The sequence below is a fragment of the Bacillus rossius genome, chromosome 3 (assembly GCF_032445375.1).
Source record: "Bacillus rossius redtenbacheri isolate Brsri chromosome 3, Brsri_v3, whole genome shotgun sequence".
NCBI classification, from domain to species: Eukaryota; Metazoa; Arthropoda; class Insecta; order Phasmatodea; family Bacillidae; genus Bacillus; species Bacillus rossius.
Window position 1 is genome coordinate 80,440,678 of NC_086332.1, and position 21,053 is coordinate 80,461,730.

Below are 21,053 nucleotides of genomic sequence, written 5' to 3' on the forward strand. Positions count from 1 at the left end.
CACAGCCCCCTATCTTACAAATTAAAATTAGCACATCCATACCCAAAACAAATTTATAGCTACACACCTCACATTTTCCTAGGATTAAATTCTCAAGCTTTATAAACACTTACTAAATGACTTAAAAAAAAAAAAAGAGAACTACTGTGAAAATTAGGCATTTTTTCATTGTCAAATCACACTGTGTAAGGAAGGAAGACTACATAAACATATTTCAGGATTTTAGGTAATAAAAATAAAATTACATTAGGTACTTGTAAAACATTTTATTTTTATTGATTAAAAAATTTTCAGTACACAGTGTCAGGGACTGGAAAGTTACTTTTAAAAAGTAACTCAGTTACAGTTACAAATACTCCATTGGAAATGTAACCCTGTTACAACTACAAGTTACACTACTGAAAATGAACCAGTTACAGTTACAGTTCTGAGAAAAGTAACTGTAAGTTACTTTAACAGTTATTTTGTGAAAAACTAAAAATGTGATACGTAAAATTGTTATAATTAAAAGCTAATAAAACATATTGTGTTTAGTAAAGATATATTTTTCTTTCAAATGAAAAAATTTAAATAGGTCTTAAATTACATTGAGTAATTAGTTCACACTACAAAATTGTTCGCAGCACCACACAATAAGCACTTCACTATAAGGTTATTTTTATTACTCGACCGAACTTCGAAAAAATTAGAATATGAAGGCCACGGCAACGAAAATTCTGGACTGCTTTCTGGGCTTCTCGCTTCATTAGATTATGTCATTGCTTTCGCGCATGTGCACAGGTAGGTTAATTAATTAAACAGCACAGCAGTAAAACCGCATGTCGCAAATATTAAATAAATGACAATAAAAATACGAGCGCAGGCTAGCCAACAGCAGTTTTACAAGTACAAGCAATAACATTGCAAATAATGTGCTTGTCGGGATTTTCGCTCTGGGATTGAAAAAATCAACAAATCGTTGTTCGTTCAATAAGAAATACATTTAAAAAATGTAACGCAAGAAGTATCGACAATTATCGTTACTTTAAGGCAGAAAAATGTAATTCAGTTATAGTTACAGTTACTGAAATCTTAATATATTGCGTAACCACGATCGTTACCATAAAAAGTAACTGTTACAAATAACGTCGTTACTAGTAGCGCGTTACTTCCAGTCCCTGCACAGTGTACACACCCAAAACTTCTTGTACAATATGTATTCATATCCATGTAATAACACTTTTAATATTCTGTACCATAAAATATATATTTTCATAAAACCAAAGATAAAAAAAAAAATCTCACTGCACTTAAGACTATTATGTAGTACTAGGTACTCATGAAATATAAATAATAAAAATTTAATACTGATATTTCTGAAATTATAAAATTAATCACTCTTTGTGTGTAATAATGTTATAAACATACAATCACACAAAATTTTATTCAAGGAAATCTAAGAAATATGCAATTAAAATCACATGTTTAGTTACTAATTAAACATGATTAAACAGAGCTAGTTTATTATGGTATGTCACTCTACTTGTCTCCCACTATTTTCACATACATGTATTTTCCTATCTTCACATACATGTATTAATTTCATAACACAGCATTTAGGACTTTCACAGCAACTCACATGATATCTGTTGGTCACTATAGGTACATATAAAAGAGGAATAATTACCAGCACAGCCAACTATTTCCAGAAGTGGTAGGAGTGACTAAGTACAAGCTGCAATGGTTTTAATAGTTTTAAGTACTATCTGAGATAGCATCATAATGGTGCGGACTCTCCACTCTTCAAACTTTCTGAGCTCACTGCAGTTGGACCCAATTTGTCCATGGCAGCATATTGCTTTGTAGCTCCATCCTGGGAAGGAAGCAAGTACATATATATATTTACAACAGACACTCATACCAAAAAAAGGAGTGAAAAAAATTCTAAAAATGCAAACGGTATTCTTTTATTTGACACTTGCTTTTTTTTTTTAATTTGATAACCATTCCGTCCAGAAATGATTTATATACCTTGACCAGGCCTTCAAGGTCATAACAGTAAACAATACTACCTGCTGGGTAAGTGATAGAATGCAGTGGTGGAAGAAGGTATGTAAGTCAAAGAGAGCTTATGCAATGGTCATCGCTGGTACTACACGCCCAAGCCAACTGTGGTCCCGGGAAAAATGTGAACTACCCAAGGTCAGACGGACCCCTCCCTCCGTCGTCATCCCTTCCACCACACTGTCCCCTCCTTTCCCTAGTCCGCCTCAAGGCTCGGAGCGAATCATGTCGCGGGTGGGACGGCAAGTAGAGTTGTCACCATACCCCTCCTCATTCCCCACCCCTCTCTCACTGCGACACTAGCGCTCCCGTCACTCCCCTCCTCGGGATCACAGTTGGCTTGGGCGTGTAGTAACATCCACTGTGCTGTCCAAATGTTAAAATCCAGACTCAACCTTCAGAAAGAACGAATGGATTATGGCTTAACGTCTCGTCGACACTGAAGTCATTGGAGACTACGACATGATTTTACTTTACCAGGAACTGAACCCAGATCACCTAGGTGGCAGGCGATTGATCTGACCACTCGACGAATGTAATTCCCAAATATCTTCAGAGAATGTCTCGCAGACAGACCATACCTGCAGCTTGATACCTGCAGGCAGTCATGATATTCAAAACTGCTAAGTGCTGATTTCTGTAAGAATTAAATTTTTTTTATGTTTGGCTATCAAAATTTCTAGGCATCTTTGTGATTTTCATACATGTTTGCCTAATGACTGAGCTGGATTCTTACCTCTTATTTTTTTCTAATTAGTGACATTTTTCTTTTTCATCAAAAACCACAATACAACACTCTTTTACGCAAAAATAATCCTCCTGACTGGTAAACTATGCCAGTGGCAGGGTCTCAGGACAGCTACATTATATCGAACCACCATGTCTCAAAGACATCAATTCAGCCGAGAGACTATGTTCCAGTCCTTACACGCCCTAATGTTTATAGCTTGCAACAACCCAGACTACTACCCTCCTCACTTACTAAACAGTGTAATTAATGATTTAATATGTTGACTGATCGCATACAGTACTAAGGTTAGGTTTTCTGGTATCATTTAAATACCAGATTTTTATTTTTTTGAGCTATATTTGTGTGTTTGCCATATCTTTTATGATCATATTTTACATTGTTTCATGCTTTTTAATTTATTGTTTCTGATGACTCTCTTGCTTTGTGGTGAATAAACCACTTAAAGCAGTTGTTATCTGTTTATTTCATTTGTATGTTTTTTCACATATTTTTTAAGTATTGCTATTTTTTATCCATAAATACATGTTCATATAATTTTCTTTTGTTTTTTTAATTCACTTTTGTTTGAAAATGGGCTGATACAACAGCTTGCCAGGTACACAAAAATTTGAGAGAGACAGAGAGTTCGGTAAGTGTGGGAAAGACTTGGGATTTTAGTCAAAGTGCTGTTGCTATGTGCCACGATTGGCTGATAAGAAACTAAGATATTTCTTGATACCTATTTCACCAAAAGTCTCATTCTGAATGAAACATGATGCACTTATACAATAAAACAATTTGTAATAAGCAATGTCTAGAAAACAACTTCTCAGAAAAAAATTAAATCTGCATATTTTATAGTGTTTGATAAATGTGCCACATGATTAATGTAGCATATGTAACTACATAATAAGAAATGCAAGATCAAACAACAGAATAATAATTTTTTTCAATTACTTTAGTTTATACATTTTGGTACAAATAATTACATTCAATGAATTCACCATAGTAAAAGATAACATTTTTGTGGTTTGAGTAAAGTTACATTAAAATGCTGATTGATTTCACATTTTTAGTTACATTTCAGTGCTAAATGGTGTATTAACTTGCATTTCGGTGGTGGTGTTGTATTGAAATACTTTAAGGTGTTATTTCGATTTTATTGCAATTCACCAAATAATCTTGCCTGTAATTATTGTCTGAAAATCTCTTAATGGGTAACCCCTTCTTAATAAAGACATATTTTTTATAGTCACGGATAAAATTATTTTACAGCCATACAAACTTTTGAAACCAATAAGCAATCAGTTTTTCCTATCCCCTTTCTTCAAAGGAAAATATGAGTTGATGAAAAGATAAATGTTAACGTTATTCGAGAAAATCATAATTAAAGGACAAAAATAATTGATATAATGAAAACGATTTTCTGCTTGTATAAAAATATTTTGAGTGTTGTATAACTTCAATATGCCACAATTTATAAGCTACCAAAGGAAAGCTATTTTTTTAAGATTTAATTTAAGAGTAAAAGTAATAATTACAGAATTATACTTTTCTGTAGCTACACAGAAGTTGGGTGTGCAGTAGTGATGGGCAATCCTGATAAAAACCTATGCCATAAAATTACAGATACCGTACATTTCTTCTTTTTCTTTGTTAAGATCTGATAACTGATTGAAAACAGATTCAATCCTTTTCATAAATAATTACAGTGCAAGTCTCAAAAAATTCATAATTAGTAAGTAATAAGTCAGTGTCTTAATAAAATTATTTATTAAAAGTTTTTTTGGTATAAGCAAAAAATAATTTACTGCATAAATTTTTGCATAGCACAATACACATTAAATGCCTTTGACTAATCATTAAACACAACATTCAAATACAGCCTTAAATTACAGAAAAAAACGGAGTAAAATATGCCTGCAGAACTACAAACAGGTAAATAGATAATATTAGTGACACTTGAATGGGTGAAATTATTGTTCTTTTTCCATGTACATCAATTTTTAAAGTATTAGTTGGAAACAATTACCGTGTTTTATCGCATAATCGTCGCACATTTTATACTAAAATCAAGTTTGAAAAGTATGGGTGCTGCGTTTATGCGAAAAAAAAATTTTTTATGTTAGGTAAAGTTATTCATAAGAACCAAACCCATTCATGGAAAGTACGTTTATTTAAAAAGTGGAGTATATAAATGCACGCCGAACAATTTAAATTAATAAGTCATGCAATGAAAACCTTTCTTCAACTTTAAATAGAAAAACAAAATGTGAATGCGAGCCTGAACTAACACATAACTATCGTCGTAGTACACACCACGAAAGAGTGAGGGCCAAAAAATGTAGTTAACTCATCTCTCGACAGATAGCGCGTGTTACATGCAATCAGCAAGATATCAGTATCGATATTCGACTACGTGTGCACGCTCTATATGGGAAGTAACATAACCAAACATGAATTATGTCAACTAGCGCTGGCTACATTTTTATAAGCAGTACACCGCGGTGACACAGATAAACAGATAAAGATAATGTTTAAAAAGTCTTTAAAAGAAAATTTACACATCAGACATCTTAGTATTTCCGTTAATTAAATAAGTAAGTGGTAATTTCCGAATAAATATTAGATTTATACTTTAAACACATTGTTTTATATGGAAAATATACCTACACAAAGCGCTCGGAATTGAATAGCTGGACCAAAAACATGATGCGACATTTACGTGAGAGGTTTTATTATCCAAATTTTGACGCCCTAGAATATAGATGCGACGATTATGCGATAAAAGAGGGTATACCAGAAAACCAGAAAATTGGGAATATCTGCAGATACACATACTAAAACAATTACATTGGTATATAAAAGTACATTTTAACCTCGTTATACCACAACTTATAAGTAGGGCCAATGAAAAATGGTAAATAAAAAAGGCCCATTTCGGTGAATAAAAAGAGTTATTTCGGTGCCAAATTTCGGTGAAAAAAAAATTGTTTAGTTAGAAAAAATAACTATTTCGTCATTATAATTTTATACACATGTATATGTTTGATGGAATAATTGTTTTATTTGGTCGAAATTTATCAAAAACAATGTTTTGAAGTACATTCACATCTAAAATTTAGCACGCTGCATTTGTAATTAAAATTCTCAAGATTACATACAAAAAAATCGGAAACTGATCATAAACGTTAGTGGCTCAAGTCCATTTTGACTACCTATCTCTGAAAATCAGCTATTATATGTTTCCTGCAAACTAGTCCCCACCAAAACACTGTACTTATTCAACAGTACAGAGTATTGTTTTTTTTTTGTTTACTTTTTCACCGCCTCAATTGCGTGTGCGGTATTTGTTCATGTATATGTTGGCACTCTTGGCCGGCATTTATTTTCGTGCATTGCCGTGACAACTACGAAAATAAATAGTCGCCTCGGCTAGGACGCCCAAATACAACAATTAACATTTTGAAAGTTATGATTTGATTGGCTAATATGGAAGTGACGCTATTTTTCTGGACTGCGTTTGGCCGATTCAGAGAAAGGAACAAAGATTGAGTTAAGGCCTATCGACGATTGCGTCACCAGACGCATTTGCGGTCGGCAAAATAATGTCATTTTTGCCGTTTTATGGCCTTCTACGTCTCGTAGGAACGTGTGCGACGACGGAGACTGAGTAGGCGTACGTCTGGATGTAATAATTTTCATTCGTGAAATATATGGTTCTAGAGTAACTTGACGCTTAGTTCCAGAACCCGATGCTTTGTTCACCTTGTGCGATGCTCGAAATTTACAGTGTTTTCACACGTGTATTTTATTTTCCAGTCGACTTGCACATTACAGAACTTGCACATCATGATGCCTTTTTCTTTACTGATTACGTAAAATCCTTCAGCTCTTTCGAAAACACAACTTTCGGCATTTTATACGTTTATCCAGTGACCACGGTAATATGACCAAAATGACACAAAAACTTTCAACGGAAAACGATCATAGATGCGGAAGAGAGACATATTGCATCCACTCGGAAATAAAGAACTTAAACTCGACAGACACGCACTCGTGAAAACAAAATCATAGAACATTTCGACACTCGTAACTACCAACGCCATCTGTTGATTTGTCCACCAGTAGCTAAAGTGATAATGTTTATTGCCACGCTCTACTCTATGGGTGCTAGAGAAAAACAAAAGCAAAGATGGCGTCTCACATATAACCTCTTGGAATAATAAACGTTTTGTGCAAGTTCCAGAATGATTCAACGTGATTTTTCGTGATAAAAAAGGTTAATTTCGCGCGAATATCGCGATTTCGTCATATTTCGTGAAAAACTACATATTTCGCGCATCACAGCAAATTTCGTTAAAACGAAATGCAGTATATTAACGTCTTATCACTACCAAATAAGGTTATTTGTATTACACATCATGTGCAAGTGATTTTTTTAAAATTTCGCGATTTCGTCATTAACGAAATTTGACTACCCCTACTTATAAGCTACCAAAAAAATAGGAAATCATCTATTTTATTAAAAATAGTTATTTAAAAGTAAAAGTGATAAAAAAAAAACAAAGACAAGTGATTTTGTGAGTGTGAAAAATATGGGTGTGCAATTTAGCCTCAATATACAGTGCTAGGTCTATATAAGTTTCTAAAAAATATATATATATATTTTTTTTTGTATTTTAATTTTCTGTAGTTGTAAACATTTTTGATATGTCCCATTAAGCTCAATATATGCCTAGCTTTGATTGTTCTGTAAGGAAATCTTAATAAATTGAAGTATGATTGTCTTATAAAGTAAAGATTTTGATCGCTTTATAAGTAATATAAGAATTCCTTTTGCTCTCAAAAACAAGTGTACCTCCAAATTTAATTGAGTACTGCTGGAAAAATTGGTTTCATTCAAATATACTAATGAACTTACACCAGTTGCTTACCCAGTGCAGTGTCACTGACCACGAGGGCAAAAGTTGAAGGAGACAAAGCTTAACGTATTTGTATATAAATACCTAAGCACATTTTCCAGAGTAAATAATTACTTTCTTTTTTTGTGTAGATAGTGCATTATACAAATAATTGTTCTTTTTACAATATGTTTAACTAAACAATAATAAAGTTTTTGGAAGGTTAGATGAAAAAAAAATTATCCTTTTTATATTTATATAAGTTTGAACAGTATGGATCAGGTGTGTTCCCTTTGTACACATACATTTAATCATTACTCTATGCTCAAGGTGACACACGCTTTATATTGAAATCTTCCAGATCTTGTCTGTAATATTTTTCTTGTTTGTTATGCATGTCTGTAAGATACATATCTTTTTGGTATGGTATATTTTTTTAAGGTCGTGTTTAAATATTATAATACTAAATATTTGTGTTAAAGCGATTTTACGTACAGTTTGGACTTAACACTAGATCAATTTACAGCCGCCATGAAAATGAAAACAACAATTTTGTAAATTTAAACAAAATCATTAGCCATTTTTAATACTGCTAGTACACATAAAGAAGAATTGCTCATTTAATTCTCTAAGATTAACAAACAAAGCCATAACTCCAGTCTACTGGGAGCACTGGTGCCAAAAATACAGTAGAGATACTTACTAGTTGTTTCTTGGCCATCTGCCGTAGGATGTAACTCCTGACGCAGGGTATGAACAGGTCCGGGTTGGGAGCAGGAGGTTCCGTCTTGCGAAACATCTTGCAAACCGCACTCACCAGCAGGCCGACCACCACGGTCATGAGAAACCCGATAACCACGTACCACAAGTAGGACAGCTTGTACAGGTAGAAGTAATTGCTGTCGGAGCTGCATGGGGCAAAACACGACCAACAGCCAGTGTTATTTGCAGAAATTTAGTGAATCTCTGTGTTTGATGCATTATAAATTAGCCAACTGAGAGTACAGTACATTTCACAAACATAAAACCTTTATGTAAAACAGTTAAACTGCTATCACACTTCACCCAGTAAGCTAAAAAAGAATGTACTACAAGACCATTAACCCTGAAGGTGATTAGTGAAATACCATGGTGCAAAACCCAGAATAATCAAAAGAGGAATACATGGTGGATTCACATGTTTACAGAGTTCCCAGTTTCAATTTAAAGTAGAGAAAAAAACTGCATTGTGTAAAAGATTTAAAATCAAATGTGTATTTAATAATTCCAGAATCTGCAAATTATGTACATTCTAAAGCACTAGTTTCATGACTTCATAATCACAATACAATTAAATATGAAAAATAAATGATCAGCGTTGATATTTGAAGTTTATAATGTTTACTCAGGCGGTCAGGCCTAGTTGAAAGTAGTTCTTACTTAAGTATTTTCAAATCCATAAGATTTTGAAGTATCAATGTTTAAGTTTTTTTGGGTACTTTTTAATGTGATTTCATTGCAGTAGGATAAGTAAATATTTTATGAAGGAAAGGGGGGGGGGGGGGGAAGACATTTAAAATAGTTACCTTTCATTTGATACAAGTTGCGACACACTTGTGTTAAAAATGGTATCAGATTGGCGATACAACTCGGCGCTGCTACCAGCGTCAGAAACATTTGGCTGGTTGGTGCACCCCTCCGTGGAAATTGGCAGCGTTATCACCGGTGGCTTGGGACCTCCAAACGCGATCCAGAAGGCGATACTCAGCCCGGTCAGCAAGCCACACACAGCTCCCTGGATGAGCGAGAGTCAGTTGGTCAACAACAAGTTACAAGAACAATGGATACAAGAGATAAATGCCAATGAACTACTGCATAAGAGAATGTAAAAATAAATATATACTGAATTTCCACTAAATAACATTAGAAAAATTTCAATGAAGTATCCTGTTAGCATCAGATACCACAGATTTTTTTTTTAAAGGAAATATTAATCTAACAATTGAGGCAAATATAATACAGTGTCAGTTTCTATATTACATCATTTATTCTGTTTCTTTATGACTTAGGAATAAAACAAACTTTCTAATAAAATAGGTATTCCTTTGAATATGTGCGGAATATTTTTTGTTGTATGTAAAATAAAATATTCATATTTGGTTTTAAATATATAACAGCATTTGTAAAATTACACACAAAAATGCAGGAGAACCAAAATATTTCATTTTAAATATAAAAATTCAGTAAAATAATACTTTACAGGTTGTCTCATGTTTTCATAATATTTTATAATGAATAAAATAAAACATAACAAAACCAGATTCATTCAGAAAATTATAATACATAAACTAATTCTGTACTTAAGTAATGATGGCTTAATGCACAAAATTTATTTACAACCTTTTTTGTCTGTTGAATTATAGGTTTTAGTGATTTCTTTGTCAGTGTAAAAAAAACCTTAAGGAACTAAGTTATGCAGAACTACATAGTTGCCATTCAATCAAGCCACCTTGCAATGAAACTTTCGTTATTGCTGCGCATCATTCTTTTCACCATTGTGTGCAGTGGGAACACTTGCATATTTTGTTGTGGGGTTACAAAAACTTTCTCATTTTTGTAGTTACGGTACTTTCCTGTACAACCCTTTGTTGATCAGTTTGTGATAAGTTTAAAAATCAAAGAAATAACTTAAAAGTTGTATCTTGAGGCAAATGGCCTAACCTTTGAAATAGCAGTAAGTTTAGCAACTAAGTACAAAGCTACAGTGGGAAATGCAGGCCTCAAAACACATACAGGAAAAGAAGGAAAGGTGATGCAAGAAGAAGTCCACATGTTTAAAATGTGCCGGCAAGGATGTGGTGAAAATAGCAAATCTGTGTCATAAGGACACCAGAGAAGTCGACAGACGTATTAGTTGCACTACAAAAAAAAAATTTGGCAGTTCCCACAGCCTGTGCATGTGCTGTGGTGAAGAAGGTATTTACAAGAAAACTGTCATTTTTTGAAATTATCAATGCCACAACTGTATCACCTTAACAAAATGTTCCCTAACCTAGCTGCAGGAAAACGAGATGGGACGGTGTTTCGTAACTACGTCTTGAGTGAGGAGAATCATAATGTAAACAAACCTTGAGGATGAATTTGCATCGCTACGTCAGTTAATTGAGCCTAGAAGGAAACAGTGGGTGTTATATGTGGTTGTAGGAAAGGTAAAGTTAGAAATGGAGATTGAGAGTGGTGCAGTTACTTCTGCAATATTTGAGATACAAGGACCAGTTTTGAGAATACCTCTTGGAACCAACTGCAGTCCACTTAAAATCATAGCACCCAGTGTACTTCAGTGAGTTGGCACTACAAAAGTCCCGATATCAAAACGTTACTGCAGTGTTCGCATCTATGCAGGTTACACACTGACACATGCTAAAGAATTGTTTACCAAGTTGTAGGGGTAAGTAGAATTTTCCACAAATGACTTGTTGCAAGCTTTTCAGCAGTTTCAGTTAGCCCTAGTTCACAAGTGTTGGTCACGATCAACACACATCGGGATCTTTACCATTACAGTTATTTCCATTTGGCATAACATCATATCCTGCCATTTTGAAAGGACCATGGAGAAAGTTGCATGGAGTCATCTGTTTCCAAGACAACATCATTGTCACAGGTCAGTCCAAGGAGCAACATAAACAAAACCTACACAAGTTGTTGCACCAGCTAAGTGATAGTGATTTTAAGGTAAGCAAACAAAAATGTAAGTTTCTTCAAAAGAGTGTTTGGTTGTTGGGTCATAATGTTGACAGTAAAGGGTTGCACGCATGCAGTGACAAGGTGCACGTATAGTTAGGCCCCAATATCAAAAGATGTCACACAATTAAGAGCTTGGACTAGTTAATTATTATGCAAAGTTTTGCCAAATTTGCAGACTAAGTTAATACCCCTGCATGAAATACTAAAAAAGGATTGTACATGGAGTTGGTCTGATTGCCATAGTGCTTTGGGAGATCTTAAAGAACTAAGGTACTAACAAGGAACTAACAAGGTAAGATGAAAACACATTATGATCCTGTACTGCCATTTTTCCAATGTGTGTAAGGGCATAGGTTTTTACTGGTGACTTAGCATCAACCCCTTGTTCACATCCTTGGTGAACATTTGGGAATCCCACAATTAGGTAGCAACCAACAGGTTACAATTGGGGACTGTTTTGTTGAAAGGATTTGATTATGTTGTGAAATATCTAGAAGGTAATACCAATGGCAATGCTGATGGTCTTTTCCAATTGCCTCTTCCTTCTCAGGTGAAATCTGAAAAGTTTTCATTTCTACACACTGGTGCTGCCAAATTCTTGCCAGTGACTCCAACTAAAATTTGATTGGCTTCTGAGAGAGATGTCCTTCTCAGCAGAGTAATTCTGTCTGTTCATTATCGCTGGCCAGAGGCAGTTGATGACTTACTTAGACCTTTCTATTCCTGGAAAATGAGCTTGCACTTTAGCGGGGCTACTTGCTGTGGGGACAAAGGGTTGTTTTACCCACATCTCTACGCAAACATGTCCTACAGGAGCTCCACTTACATCATTTCCGAATTTGTAAAATAAAAGCACTGGCACATTCATATGTATGGTGGACTAAAAATCCATGCAGATTCGGAGAAGTTTGGTTGCAAATTTTAGAGCATGTATGCAAGGCAAGGCTTTGCCTGAAAAGTCCGTTTTTGCTGTGAACTGGTAGTTTATGGCAACAGGTTCATTTGATTTGCAGAGTCCCTAACAGAAAAATTACTACTTAGTCTTTGTTGACAGTTTGTCCAAGTGGCCATAAATTTGCAGGTTACCAAATATCACATCAGTTGCGATTCTGGCTAAGCTCTGCATTTCGTTTGCCACTGTTTGTCTTCCCAAACAACTGGTGTCTGGCAATGGAAAACAGTTTTCTTCAGAGGAGTTTTCTCTTTTCTGCATGCAAAATGGAATTAAGTATACATTTTCACAGCCACATCATCCCTCTACTAATGGAGTTGTAGAAAACATGGTAAATACCTTCAAACAATCTTAAAACGTTCCTGCGTACTCAGGTGCCACTAAAAATTGAAAATCCTGTTTCTACTAGGTTATCACAAGGGGTGCATGACTGCATGAGTACTCAAAATTCTGGGTTGAGTTGAGTTTTTTGTATTCAAATTGGGACTAGCTTTGAAGCTTGAAAAATTCAAGGAGTTAGGTCTTGAGTCACTGAAACCACAAATTACTAGTAAAATCACATTATTAAATAACTCAATGACTGTACTATTTACAAAAGTTGTCAGTTTAAAGAAATTCAGTACCTACAATATTTACATCAACTTAATATTTATGTATAATAATTATTAAGCAAACATTAATCATACATCTTGAGGCAGTAAAGTTTTATATATTGTAAATATTAAACACTTTCACCTTTTTCGAAATAAGATCTTTTTTTCCAAATAGGTAAATTGATTTTTTAAATATTGCATATAACAATTATTTATGTTTCCACTTCAAAATGGCTACCAGTCTGTTTACATTTTGTTACCATTACATAGGTTAACTTGTATTTTCATACAAGGGTTCTAACTTTAATAGTGGCATCACTGCTGTATAGACACCATGCAATGAAACCAAATAACGTCACTTGTATCCACATGTTAGCTACATACCTACCGTAGCTCCAGAGCAAATGAACTCTCCCTTCTCACATCATGTGCATGCCCACTGACAATAAGAACAGAGCCTTGTGTTAGCTGGCGATCGAATGTAGAGTTATCACGATGTTTTCGAAACAGAAACAATGGAGTTGGATAAAGATTTAATGTGCCAGAGGTCATGACAGTGTCAGCAAGGTCTTCAAGAGGCTTGTGGGGCATCTGTAAAAGCCTCCAATGAGGGATGCAAAAATGTGGCAGACTTGTGTTGCCAGGTCGTCTTAGAGTCAGTGAAAACGTGTATGGTATTGCAGCGTTATTGGACAGTGATCAATGCCATACAATTCTTGAGCTGGCCCAAGAGACAGCATTAGCGCATACAACTGTGCTTCACATTCTGAAAGAACACCCGGGCATGAGAAAAACTGAACCATGATGGGTTCCACAAGATTTTATGAAAATGCAGAAATGTTCAAGAAGTGATGCTGCTCATAACCAATTGGAGTGCTATGAGCGCCAAGGAAAGACCTTCTTATGCCGTATCATTATGCTGGATGAGATATGGGCCAATCGTACGAGCAACAACTGAAACGCCAATAGAACAAATAGCATCATTGCAGGTAACCCCGAAAATCAAAAGTTTGTCAGTACCCCAGCAATGTAAAAGTTATGGTGATTCTCATGTACGACTGTGATGGTGTTATCCTAACATTACCATTCCCACACAGCAGACTGTTAATAAGCAGTATATTTCTTCATTTTTGGAACACAACCTGCAACCAGCTTTGAGAAAGAAGTAGTACATTTTCTGCAGAACCCATCCATCATTTTGCAGGACAATGCTAGGTCGCACGCAGTGCAAGCTGTGGTTAATTTTTCAATCAGTGGAGCTGGGAAGTGCTGTACCATCCACCATACTCCCCAGACTTAAGCCCTTGTGGTTTTAACTTGATTCCTAAGATGAAGGAACCACTTTGTGTTCCAGAGATACTTCAGAACTGTTTCAGAGATTCTTCAGACTGCAGACAGCTCCATTCTAATTATCAACAAAACAGGCGCTGCTAAAGGTTTAATGTCCAGAACCTAACCTGAATGTAAACAGTATAGATGTAGCAGTTTTGTTCGATAGTGGAGCCTTGATTAGTTGCGTAAATGGAGAATTCATAGCCTCAATTGAAAAGAAGATTATAAATTACTGATATTACACATACCACACTTAGGAGTTACATTTATGGCGAGCCCTTCAATAAATCGACAAAACATTGTAAAAATTAAAGGTTGTCTGTTTCATAAATAATATGTAAATTATAGTTAAAATATGAATATTCTAGCAAAAAAATATGTTTTTATATATATGTATTTATACCATGTTATTACATCATGCACTTTTAACTATGTCTAGGGCAGTTAATACTTTAGCTAAATAATAAATTTACCATAAAACCAGCAAACAATTTACTATGTATGTATATGTGTCCTCATATTTCACTGTAATTTGGTAGACATGTACATTTTTTTTTGTGTTACTCATTTGCAGGGGCTGGAAAAATTAACATATATTATTTTATAAATTAGCATCCATTATATTAGCATTTTCAATGAAACTTATTTAAAACATAACTTTTACATTCTAAATGTTTGTAAACCAAATATTCCTGCATACAAATAATCCTCTCTTTTAGTTTTTTATAATAAAAAGATTTTCACATTTTTATAAATCAAAACAACATAAATAATTTTGATGCTTATTTTACTTTCAAAATGGGTATTGCAACATGCTAGCAAACATTTCTCAAAGGTTTAATTTATAAAAAAATCAACTGGATTAATTGGGTGGGGTTTGTATTTTCAATTTATTTAGGATACACGTAACTTGCTGCATCACAGAGACATGGCAATATCACAAATCATGCTGGTCATGAAAACTAGTGTAGTAACAGAAAATCACCACATAGATCAAGTGTAATATTTGGAAGAATGCCAAGAGCCTGTACTATTACTGTGATCACTGGTGTGGTTTACTTCACACTCCCCCTAAAGCCAAATGCAAAAGTGCAGCCTGATTTGTTTACACATTAATAGTCAACCATACACCTTTTTGTCTGTGGGATGAGAAAATATGTGCTAAATATGGCAACTATGTTGTGTTTATGTACCTATTGACTGAAGTGATCATTAGTCTTAAGTGACAAGACATAAAATAATTTAATTACAGTGTTTACCCGCAGAAGGTTTGCCTCTGGAGAATTAAATATTTTCGAGCTCCCTATCGCAGTAAACAATTTTCACCACTGGGGTAATATATAATGTTTTAGGTCTGAGTAGTAATGCAAAAGACAGCAGAATACATACCGTTTCATTGGTGATGGTGAAAAACATGCCAAGAGTAAACATGCCCAAGGTGGGACCGCCAACTACACCCAAAATGCTTAGACTTGCTTGCAGCAATCCTCCAAGGTAGTCAGCAGAGAACGCCAACGCGACACTCACTAAACCATATGCAAGCGCAAAAGATTTCAGGATGATATTATTCATTTTTTCTGGTATTTCTCTTGCCTTCACTCTCTTATACACTGGCTGTAACACACAAACATCACACCATTATTTCCCAACACAGAGTGCCACTTGGTTCAATAATAAATGTTTTCACAACTACGTCTACAAATCTTGCCACAGGAAAAAAAAAATTAATCCATCAATTTGCATTAGAAGTTTCAGATTGCTGTAACCGTGTGAATATCATAAGAAATGCCAAATTGAGTAAGCTGTCATTTATATTGGAAACAGCTACACAATCAATAACAATTACCATTAACATAAACCCTTTTCTTGTTTTGCACCCATTTTCACGAAGCCTTGTAATAAAACTTTACACTTACATCACAACCAAATAATATTGCATCACTATTTTCCATGTTGATTCCTTTACAAAGAAACATGCAAGTATTTTTTTCATCCAAGACCCAAAATTTAAGTAATTATAATTCCTCATTGCCTAAATGCATCCAAATAAATTAATGTTAAAAATGTCTCATCGGTAACCTCACATGAAAGAGAAAATGACAGGAAATTCAAATAATTACTGTTTTACACTTGGCCTGCTCTGGTTGTAAGCAAAAGTTAACAAGGCACATAATTCAGAATCACCACTAAGTTTTATCTGTTAGTGCTGAAATAAACCATCATCAGCACAAAACTTGTTTTAACTCAAAAGCAATATAGAATTACCTGCTTGGTTTTGGCTTGGAGCAAAAGTGTACGAGGAAGAGAATAAGAAGAAATACCAAGCCTGCCGCATCACACACATTTGGGCCATGTGTGCAGTTTATCTGGTTGCAGGTTGATGTAGGGTTCAGACACCTAATTCTATAGCAAAATCATTTTAGTGCTATGAAATGCAATATTTGAACTTTGAAGGAGTAGGGTGGTTTCTCAGATTGCACCAACCAGTTTCCTCCTCCTACCTTCAATCTGCAACTGCTCTATACGTAGCATGCCTCACTTTTACCACTCACCAGGCTCTTTGGGAATTATATGCAGGTGCTTAAGGTAGGGTAACCATATACAACTAAAGATATATTTCTCAAAAAAAAATTACTTCCAATTCACACTTATTTTTGTGCCTAAAAAAAGCCAAGTTATAAACAAAAAAAAGGTACTTTGATAAACAATGAACAAGTTATTTATCACAGCACACATGAGCTATACAAAGTGTATTAAATTCATATAAAAACATTGGGTACTTATGCACAATCGGTAATGGAGGCCTAAATGTTAATAAATATAAGTTCATAAATTCTTTTGTATATCTCTAGAACTGTTCCATGCATAGTAAAATACATACTCTGTATCCCTTTTATGTGGAATGCCATTAAGGCAATTATGTGCACAATACAATAAACACACGTAGTGTGTCATCTGCAGCTCTGAATGTTTTGTGTACAAAGGGATTTCACCATAGCTATACCCTGTTCTTGAAAGTATGCACCATCAGCATCCGAGAAGATAAACAACATTTCTGTGCAGAGTAACCAACAGCTACATTACAGAACTGTAGTTTAACACAGTTTAAGGGCAATCTGGTTCCCAACATCAAATGTTGATGCAGAACGTTCATTTTCCAGGTATGTACTCACTGGTAGTTAGTGACAGAAGACAACGTCTCACGCCAGAAAATACGGAAAATTTAACTATGATAGCATTTCAATAAAACTGTCTTAATAGTAACTTTGGAAGTGCTTAATTGTGTAATTTTGTAGTATATGTGATTGTAATTAAGTCGTGAAATTTTTAGTAGTTATTTAAAAGTTTGAATTTATGAATTTGCAAATGAACTTAATTACCTATGAATTTGCAAATGAACTTAATTACCTATGAATTTGCAAATGAACTTAATTACCTATGAATTTGCAAATGAACTTAATTGTAATTAGATCATGAGGTTTTAGTGTATATTAATATTTGTTTTAATAAATTTTCATATCGTACAGAAAAGTAAGAAAATTTTGCCATGGGTATTTTGAGCAAAAAAATAAAACCATATAACACCGAAATCTTTATTTCTTTACACCGAAATTTGTCTTAAAATAACACCATAAAATCTTGTCTCTATTCATCAGGGATAGAAAAATTAAAATATGTTGCTTAAATAATGTGGTTAATAAATAACGCAGTAAAAAGTAGCCTATGTTCATCAGGGATAATGTTGGCTTTGAATGGAAAAATAATTTTTCAAATCGGTCCAGTAGTTTTGGAGCCTATTCAATACAAACAAACAAACAAATCTTTCCTCTTTATAATATTAGTAAAGATTTTCACGTGTAATTTATTTTATAGTTATAGATGAATATTATTTCACAGTAGTCCAAAAAAATAATTCATATGTGAATTGGACGTAAGTTGAGCCATTTCATGCTGCAGTTAAGTTGTAGTGAAGGACTATTTTCGTAAAGGGTTTTGCTATACTGCCGGTACCGGCACCAACATTTTAGCTGCAGTTCTCGGTGCCGGTTAAAATGCTGAGAACTGTAGGAACCGAGAATCGAGAACCGGTACCGACCCATCCCTATTGGTTATGTTGCTTCCCGTATAAGCGCGCACACGTAGCTGAATATCGATATCTCGTCGAGTGCATACAACGCGCACTCTCTATCGAGTGCCGAGTTAACTACATCTGATGGCCCGCTCTCTTTCGTGGAGTGTGTACTTACTGCGGCGATAGTTAAGCATTCGTTCGGCTTGCATTTGGATCACAGATTTTGGTTTTTTATTTAAAGTTGAGAGGTTTTTTGTTGCATGACTTATTAATTTAAATAGTTTGGCGTGCTCTTTTATACTTCACATTTTAAACAAACGCACTTTCAATGAATTGGTTTTGTTTTTAATTTTTATGAATAACTTCGTCTAACAAAAATTTTTTTTCCCGCATAATCGTCGCACCCCTACTTTTCAAGGTTGATTTTAGAGTAAAAAGTGTGACGATTATGCGAGAAAACACGGTATTTTACCTGTCCTGTATGTGTACCTAAAGTATTGACTGGCCCTTTCTATAACTTAAAAATGCATACCTTTATATAGTCTTCCAATGTGACAGCGGCCAACGAGTTGACTCCAGAGGATATGGTGCTGAGCGAGCCGCTGAATATTCCAGCAACAAATACGCCACACAAACCCGGCAGGCCACCCATCGAGTCCACCACAAACAGCGGCATCAGCTGCAAACATAATTTAATGCACTTCACATCACAATATTTTGTTTTAATAGAAGCAATTTTTTTACTTGACAGCTCCCAATCTACCATCTAAGTATACATAACAATTGCATAGTACAGTCTCCACTTAATACTTTGGTATTCTTTGGTTCAGCGCAACCTGTAATAAGACACCTATGGAACTGCTTGCATTCATATTTTTACATTTGTTGACCTTGACTGCCAGGCCGCAGTACTTTTTAACACAATTTCAGGGATGTTTAAAAACAGTAACACTAATATATCTTTTTTCTTGCTGCAGAACAGCTTATTATAACTTAATTTAAATCACTGAGTAGTAAAAACTCTTGAGTTCAGCATTTCTGAGACCATAGCTGTGCTGGATTAGCAATTTTGACAGATCACCAACACCAAAATAGTTTTAAAGATATAGCAAAGAAAAATTAACATACAATACAACATTTATTGAAATAAGCTGCTCTAAGACTGTTCACCATATGTACTCAGTTGTAATATTGTGTAAACATGATATGTAAACCATTACAAAACTGGAATCCAGAGAAAAAAATTGTTGATGCAATTGGTACCAGATTAATGAATATGCCAAACTGAAGAAGTTGAATTTAAGTCAGACTATACTTTAAATTAATTTTTCATTAGTATTTTTGTTTTAACTACATTGGTGTTTGATAATCCTGCCAAATCGCTAATCTAGTAAGGATGTGGTCTCGAACGTACCAGATTAAAAAGACTTTATTGTGTTACTCTCCGCTTTCTCTTCCACTACAACTTCTAATTCTCTATGATCTTCTTCCCAAGCCACCTCTCATCATCTTCTGCATTAAGCTTTCCCTTGTAATCAATGACTCCATCTAGTTCACCCTTACTTCACTCTCTTCCTCATCTGGCTCCTCTTCACTGATATAGCTACAGCTCTGTATCTTTAAGTTTTAGAGCTCCTAGTTTATATTGATTTTTTAGTTGTTAGCTGCCACTTCAGGGGCTGCTCCAGGAAGACATTTCAGGAAGGGTTATAACACAAAGAAAGGATACAGTTGCAAAACATAACATTAATTAAGTCTGATAATGGTCTTGGAATATGATCTCAAATACTGAGTTTGAATAGTTTTAAACAACTTTTGGTGAAAGGAAAGTTTAACGAAAGAATTTACCTCGGAAGAGACCCCTACTGCCCCTCTTCTGGAGACGCCTTTGTGCCGATTCCTCTTGCTGTTTTCTCTTTGTCTATCTGTAACTTCCTATGCCAACTGTGCCCTATATTTCCTACCTTCCACATTTCTGTACATATTTTTTCTCTCTGCATACTTAACTATCTACAGTTTACACTATTTAATGAGAAATATTGTGCACTTCTATTCAAAGTGCACCTGTGCTATTCCCCGACTTCTGCTGCTGATAATTACAGAAACTAATTTGCAACATACCGGTAGAGTGCACAGTTCATAAAGGATGAGGTTACTCTTAAGCCGAGGCTACACAGGCAGCTATGCTATGTTCGCTATGTTCATTGCACCAGGTGGCCACACATGATAGTCTAGTTCACTATGTTGGAGACACGCATGCTGTGGGATTCAAGTGATTATTACAACGAAGATAATATTCTGCTGGCTCTCACAGTATATAAATGTAAAAATAAATGTGTTCATGATGTTAATCTAAAAAAAAATTAATTTGGAGACTTTCATCATCTGATAAAGCAGTTACGTGAAGATGAAGCCAAATTTATTGATTATTTCAGAATAAATACAACTCAGTTTGATAGCATTCCCTTGAAATAAAATCCCAGGCATAGCTAGCATATCCTGCTTTCTATAGTCTTTTTTCAATTTTTTCCATAAACATGGATATATTCATACTCCTTCAATAAAATTTTCCGTCCACCTGATACTAATTTAAAGCAAACTTAGAAATACAACACAACTCCGCATGAAAACAATTTTTTTTTATATGCGCATGTGCAAAGTTAGCTATGTTTTGGAAAAATAGCTGAGAACCAAACACCTGGTG

The 21,053-nt window shown here is 34.7% G+C and overlaps 1 protein-coding gene across 8 annotated transcripts in view; it reads right to left on the reverse strand.

The window, feature by feature from the left end:
- Positions 1-251: 251 nt before the first annotated feature.
- LOC134530959 (putative sodium-dependent multivitamin transporter) overlaps positions 252-21,053 on the reverse strand; it is a 72,463-nt gene continuing 51,661 nt past the window's right edge. For all 8 annotated transcript variants that reach the window (XM_063366321.1, XM_063366326.1, XM_063366324.1 and 5 more), the window contains 5 exons: positions 18,882-19,028; positions 15,667-15,891; positions 9,243-9,451; positions 8,381-8,585; positions 252-1,852 (listed from right to left, as the gene is read on the reverse strand). In XM_063366321.1, the coding sequence (XP_063222391.1) occupies positions 1,757-1,852; positions 8,381-8,585; positions 9,243-9,451; positions 15,667-15,891; positions 18,882-19,028 (882 nt within the window). In that variant the 3' untranslated portion in view covers positions 252-1,756. The remainder of the gene's footprint in view (positions 1,853-8,380; positions 8,586-9,242; positions 9,452-15,666; positions 15,892-18,881; positions 19,029-21,053) is intronic.